The sequence below is a fragment of the Staurois parvus genome, unplaced genomic scaffold (genome assembly GCF_062004578.1).
Source record: "Staurois parvus isolate SC_StPar_1 unplaced genomic scaffold, SC_StPar_1.0 ptg000779l, whole genome shotgun sequence".
Classification (NCBI taxonomy): domain Eukaryota; kingdom Metazoa; phylum Chordata; class Amphibia; order Anura; family Ranidae; genus Staurois; species Staurois parvus.
In genome coordinates, this window is record NW_028318575.1 from 2892757 (window position 1) to 2900080 (window position 7324).

At 41.1% G+C, this 7324-nt stretch overlaps 1 protein-coding gene across 2 annotated transcripts in view; it reads left to right on the plus strand.

The window, feature by feature from the left end:
* The window catches only part of VWDE (von Willebrand factor D and EGF domains), a 177562-nt gene extending 170616 nt beyond the window's left edge, over nucleotides 1–6946 (plus strand). For both annotated transcript variants that reach the window (XM_089654581.1, XM_089654582.1), the window contains 4 exons: nucleotides 1603–1698; nucleotides 4529–4624; nucleotides 4738–4841; nucleotides 6530–6946. In XM_089654581.1, coding sequence (XP_089510707.1) covers nucleotides 1603–1698; nucleotides 4529–4624; nucleotides 4738–4841; nucleotides 6530–6544 — 311 coding nt within the window. In that variant the 3' untranslated portion in view covers nucleotides 6545–6946. The remainder of the gene's footprint in view (nucleotides 1–1602; nucleotides 1699–4528; nucleotides 4625–4737; nucleotides 4842–6529) is intronic.
* The last annotated feature ends 378 nt before the right edge of the window (nucleotides 6947–7324 follow it).

Here is a 7324-nt window from a genome sequence, read left to right on the forward strand (position 1 = left end):
GAAAGGAGAAGGAAAGAAGGAGCAAAGTGACGAGAAAGGAGAAGGAAAGAAGGAGCAAAGTGACGAGAAAGGAGAAGGAAAGAAGGAGCAAAGTGACGAGAAAGGAGAAGGAAAGAAGGAACAAAAGAAAAAAAGAAAGGAGAAGGAATTAAAAAAAGAACAAAAGAGAAAAGAAAGGCGAAGGAAAGAAAGAATGAAAGAGAAGAGAAAAAGAAGGAAAGAAAGAATGAAAAAAAGAGAAGGAAAGAGGAGAGAGAGCAGACAATGAAAGAGGAAGGCAGCAAGAGACGAAATAGAGGAGAGAGAAGGAAAAAAGAAGGGTGAGAAAGGGAGAGAAAAGAAGAAATAAGAAAGATATAAGGAAGAAAGTGAACTAAAGAGAGAAAGAAGGAGGATACAGATTGAGGGGAGTGGGAGAGAAAGTGTGATTGGAAAGTTAACAGTGTCATCACCCCAATCCTCCTTTATAGCAGTGAAGTATGTGGCTTTGTCACTTACCCTGACCAACCCAAATGGGACTCCAGCTTAACAGAAATATTCCATCTGGAATTCAGCAAGCACCTCCTCGAAGTTCAATGGTGCACCTCCAACATGGCTTGTCAGTCTGAACTTGGTAGATTCCCTTTACATCTATCAGTACAGAAGACAGCAGTATCATACTGGGACTATCTACAAAACAGCAGCCCCAGCTCATATGACTTTACTGACCAACAAAGACCAACCCAAACCGTGTGGCCTGCAACAACTCAGAAATCAGCACCGTCCATCCAAAACTCCCAACAATGTGGACTGACAGAATCTCAAATACAGAACATAATGAATAATTCCAAAAAATATCAAAGAATAGAGATATGAAATAAACTCCCAGAAACTACTTACCAATCACCACAAAGAGACTACAAACTGGCCTACCTGGAGATGCTACAAGACCCCCAAAGACAGACAGACTCCGAGCCTGTGCAGACTGAGTGCTCACAGGCTGGAAATTGAATCAGGATGGTAAAGACATACCTACAAACCCAAGGAGAGTAGACTGTGCCAGTGATGTTACCAATGGGTCCTGGAGGATGAGGACTATTTCCTGCCATGGTGACCCAAGTACTCATCAGTGAGGGACACTCATTTCCAGAGACTCTCTGCTCTCATCCCAGAATTTTTTTCTATAGTATAGAAAGGGAAACTCCACATTTTTCTGGGAGAAGATCCATTGGTACAAAAAGCTGCACAATATGTCATAGACTGAGAGGGACATGAGAAACTGTGGACTCACCTCCTATCCCCCTTTATATTATACCTTACCCTCATACCATTCCTGGACTCACCAACTATTCCCTTTATTTTATATTTTCCCCCCAACATTGTTCAAGGAGTTAAGGAGTAGAAGGGAGATGGAGGAGGGAGTGGAATTTATATATTCCATAGAAAACAGCATTCAAACCAAAACCTAAAGGTTGTCATGTGACTGGAGGATAACCCTTGTACAGTATTTACCTCCAATGTATAAAAGTCCACAAGACAAGTAGTTGCAGCGCACTTATATTCTTTATTCCATCCACACAGAATACAAAGTAATACTCGGGATTTTCGTATTGTCTTTTTTAGGTGTTTGTGACCCGACATGTATGAATGGAGGAAAGTGTGTCGGTCCCAATATTTGCTCCTGTCCATCAGGCTGGAAAGGAAAGCGATGCAATACACGTAAGGGGAGAGTTCTCAACGAATACAGAATCTATACGTACTATACGTGTGTGTGTGTAATCATACACTACTCTGGTGCCTAACCTGCAGCCCAGGGCCCACATGCGACCCTTTGGCTCTTTTTTTGAGCAGCCCTCAGGGCCCATTCAGACATGAATCTGTGTTTTTCTATTACCCTGTTATGGCAGTGATTTTCAGCAGTCTAATATAATAGGTCTCCAATCTATTATGGTCTCCTGAAACATGTCACCAGTCTCTTAATAACTCCTATAGTGTGTTCACCATCTCTGACAGTCTCCTGCTATGCCTGCAGCCTCTAACCATCTCTTGTAGCATGTCCACAGTCTCTAACCATCTCTTGTACCATGTCCACAGTCTCTGATCATCTCTTGTATCATGTCCATAGTCTCTGACCATTTCCTGTACAATGTCTGCAGTCTCTGACCATCTCTTGTATCATGTCCATAGTCTTTGACCACCTCCTGTATAATGTCTGCAGTCTCTGACCATATTTGGATCCTGTCTGCAATCTCTGACTATCTGTTGTATCCTGTCCACAGTCTCTAACCATCTCATGCACAGTGGGGAAAATAAGTATTTGATCCCCTGCAGATTGTGTAAGTTTGCCCAATTATAAAGAAATTAAGGGTCTATGATTTTTATCATTTTATTTTAAATGATAGAGACAGAATATCAACCACAAATCCAGAAAAAACACATGATACAAATGTTATACATTGAGTTGCAGTTCAGTGAGTAAAATAAGTATTTGATCCCCTACCAACCAACAATAATTCTGGCTCCCACAGCCTGGCTATGTGCACATGTGGTACACAGATTAGTCCTGTCAATTTAGGAAGGTGCTGCTAACGACAACTTGTTATGTGTATAAAAGACACCTGTCCACAGAAATTCTTTATTGGGCACCACCATGGGCAAGACCAAACAGCTGTCAAAGGACGTCAGGGACCAGATTGTAGACCTGCACAAGGCTGGAATGGGCAGCAAGAAACTTGGTGAGGAGACAGCTGTTTTAGCAATTATTCACAAATGGAAGAAATGCAAAATAACCATCAATCACCCTTGGTCTGGAGCTCCATGCAAGATTTTGCCTCATGGAGTAAGGAAAATCATGAGAAAAGTGAGGGATCAGCCCAGAACTACATGGAAGGAGCTTGTGAATGGTCTCAAGGCAGTTGGGACCACAGTCACCAAACAAACCATTGGTAACACAATACCATGGATTGAAATCCTTCAGCGCCCACAAGGTCCCCCCCTAAAGTTTGACAATGAACATCTAAATGATTCAGAGAAGGATTGAGAGAAAGTGCGGTAGTCAGATGAGACCAAAATTTAGCTCTTTGGCATTAACTCGACTCGCTGTGTTTGGAAGAAGAACTATGACCCTGAGAACACCAACCCTACAGTCAAGCATGGAGGTGGAAACACTATTGGGGCTGTTTCTCTGCTAAAGGTACAGGCTGAATTTGCTGCATTGAGGGGCCAATGGACGGGGCCATGTATTGTAAAATCTTGTATGAGAACCTTCTTCCCTCAGCCAGAACACAGCAGATGGGTCGTGGATGGGTCTTCCAGCATGACAATGACCCAAAACATACCACCAAGGCAACAAAGGAGTGGCTCAAGAAGAAGCACATTAAGATCATGGAGCAGACTAGCCAATCTCCAGACCTTAATCCTATAGAAAATTTATGGAGGGAGCTGAAACTTCGAGTTGCCAAGCGACAGCCAAGAAACCTTAAAGATTTCGAAAAGATCTGTAAAGAAGAGTGGACCAAAATCCCTCCTGAGATGTGTGCAAACCTGGTAACCAACTACAAGAAACCTCTTACCTTTGTGTTTGCCAACAAGTGTTTCTCCACCAAGTACTAAGTCATGTTTTCTTTGGAGATCAAACACTTATTTTACTCACTGACCTGCAACTCAATTAATAACATTTGTATCGTGTTTCTTCTGGATTTTTGGTTGATATTCTGTCTCTATTATTTAGAATACACCTATGATAAAAATTATAGATCCTTCATTTCTTTGTAAGTGGGCAAACTTACAAAATCTACAGGGGATCAAATCATTATTTTCCCCACTGTATTATATCTGCAGTCTCTGACCATCTCATGTATTATATCCACAGTCTCTGATAAACTCTTGTATCCTCTCCACAGTCTGATAAACTCTTGTATCCTGTCCACAGTCTGATAAACTCTTGTATCCTGTCCACAGTCTCTGATAAACTCTTGTATCCTCTCCACAGTCTGATAAACTCTTGTATCCTGTCCACAGTCTGATAAACTCTTGTATCCTCTCCACAGTCTGATAAACTCTTGTATCCTGTCCACAGTCTGATAAACTCTTGTATCCTGTCCACAGTCTGATAAACTCTTGTATCCTGTCCACAGTCTCTTGTATCATATCATTAGTCTTTGAATATATCCTGTTGTGTGTCTACTGTCTCTGACCCTGAATATTCACTGAATTTTATGTTCGGCCCTTGTGATGGTGATGTTGAGGGGCACACATCAGGCACCCCATATTTAGAAAGTTGGCCACCACTGGTATACTACATATGAGCTCTGCCATTCCACAATAAAAGAAGAAAAATGGGACTCTTGGAAACCCATAAGTTCTGTGTTAATTCAAGTAATTACAAAAACATGAGAGTTATCCTCTATTTGAATAGAAAACACAGAGACAGTGAACTTGATACATTCTTACATTCAATGTAAACAACATTTTATAGCACTTACTGTGTTTCTCTTCCCGCTGTATATTTACCTTAATTAATTGAAATGTTGGTTTCTGATTTCCACAGCAATATGTCTTCAGAAATGTAAGAATGGCGGGGAGTGTATTGGCCCCAACACATGCCAGTGCCCCCCGGAATGGGAAGGGGCGCAGTGCCAGAGCCGTAAGTAATGCTTTGTATCTCATGGTGGTGTGCCATGATCTTTGTTTATATGCACTTGAATCACAAGACAGGAAAATGTCTCCTTGTTCATCGTGTTTTCTGTGTTATTTCAGCCGTGTGTAATTACAAGTGTTTATATGGTGGTCGATGTACCTCGCCTAACGTATGTTCCTGTCGCCATGGATACACCGGAGTGACGTGTAGTCAAAGAATACAGGTGATGGATGGGTGCTTTTTAACTATATCTAGTAGTAGTTAGTCACAATCACCTGGACTTGTTCTGAAATGTTGAAGAATTTTCCCATAATTCAGGCCTGGTATGGATTTTCAAGGGAATCCCAGTGCAAAAATCCAGAACAAATGTGTAGAGTTCCCTTAAAAAATCTACACCAGACCCTTATCTGAGCATGTAGCCTGGCAGGTCAGGAAAGGGGGGATGAGTGTGCACCCCCTTTCCTCCTGAAATATATCAGGCCACATACATGCCTCTTACATGGGGGGGTTCCATGTTGATGAAGACAAGGGCCTCCTCCCCACAACTCTGGTGGGGTGGTGGTTGTGGTGGTCTACAGGTGGGAGGGATTATCATTAAAAAAACCCTCTAACAATAAGGGGGCACCCAGGTCCCCCCCCCATGTGAATTAGGGGCATGTAATACTCATTCACAAGAAAAGCAAAAAGTAAATAAACACAAAGTTTCTGAAAAGTCCTAATAAACACATCTCACAATGTACATCTGCCATCAATCATGTCGCCCAGTAATGCAGATCCAGGTCAATCACAATGCCCATTGCCCACCATCCCACAAAATTAAAGACCTTCGACTGCTGGCACAATCCATTCCCGATAACTGCTTGCCTGCAAATGTCAGTTGCAACGGATGACAGCAGAGTATACAAAAGGGGGGGGAGGGTCTCCCGGGTGATGTTATTGACCAGATATAGACACAGAACTCGTTGCTCCCCACAAAATGGAATTTTAATTTTCCTTTGGTAGACATTCCCCAGGGCAGTGCCCAGCACCCATACCATTTGTTAGACAGTCCCTTGCCTAGAAAATGTCCAAAACTGATTTTTAACATTCAGCTTCCAAACATTGGGGATGGGATTTGGCACCTAAACTTCTATAATGTTAGCCGAGTCTCCCTCAAACCAAACCCAGGTTTGTTTGGCTCATCCGTTTACACTGTTGCTCCATGGTAATGTGATCATTCTCAGCTCTGAGATCTTCCACCCCTGTATGTTGAGTTCCCATTTGCCTCCATAGTAAGCGGTTTGCTATGGGGGCACTTGTGCAGGCTTGCTCTTGAGCCATGGTCTGTGTTCATTGACAAACAGAGAATGGCTCAGCCCCCACCCCCCTGCTCCCTCCTCATTGGCTGGGATTGACAGCACAAATGGCTACAGCCTGTGCATGAGAGCAGATGCTCTCTCCCTCCTCATTGGCTGGGATTGACAGCACAAATGGCTACAGCCTCTGAGCCAATGAGGAGGGAGAGAGCATCTGCTCTCATGCACAGCATTTGATCGAGATCGGGTTATTATTATTATACAGGATTTATGTACTACCAACAGTTTGCGCAGCGCTTTACAAAATGAAGGTAGACATTACAGTTACAATACAATTTGGAATTTGGTACAAGAGGAAACAGGGGGCTTCAGGTAAGTATAAGGGGGTGGGGGGAGATTGCTGCACTCAGAAAGTCTTTTACTTTAAAGCAGGGAATGCATTAAGGTAAAAGAAATGTAGCTTTTAGAGCCACTTTAAAAAAGGAATAAAACCTCAGGAAAGACTTTAGGAACTTAAAGTTTAAAGCTCCTTAATAAAAAGAATTTAAAAGGAAAAAAAAAAAAAAAAAAAAGTTTGGTCAGAGTTTTTAATACTTTTTCCTCTTTTAATCTGCAGGGAGCGCGCGGGTGAAGGAAGACTGAGCCAAGTGCTACAGGAAACACTGAGTGAACTAAATATCCAGCAGGATTTGACTGTATTCATCACACAATATTTAATATTCCAATGACGAATATTAGCGGCATTCTAAGACCAGAGGACGTGACTCAGAGGACACTGAGGTAGAGCTGGATTATACCTGGATCATCATACAAGAGAATCACACTTGATCAAGCAGCAAGATCTGAGATCTCCTTTTATACTGTCATTTTTTTTTCTACAAATGTAGCAACTGAAAAGCTGTAATCCAACTAGGGACTGATACTGTAACTGTTATTTATGTATTATCTCAAATATGGAAACTTTGTTATTTTTTAGATTTGGGTTTTGGATGTAATTTAAAAATGTACTATAACAATTTTTTTTTAAAGAAAACCTCTTGTCCGCCTCTTCAACCATTTCATGATTAGAGCTCATTGATGCCTAGGCCAAGTTTAGCAGCAGCAGCGAACTTACCAAATATATATATATAACTAGATTTCACACCTAAATAATTTATTTTTTAATGACATAAGGTTTTTATTTGGCTTTTTATATATATATATATATATTTATATAAATATATATATATATATATAATTATATATATTATAAATAAAGACCCTGCTCTATTTTTCTTATAGGCTGACAAATATATAGTTGTTTAAAATTACGTTATTGCTTTTTTTTAATAGTGCAGTTGTATCCAACAGTTACACTATTAAACAGAATGCAGATGAACAGTGCAGCCTGAATGTGGCTGTGTTCATTTGC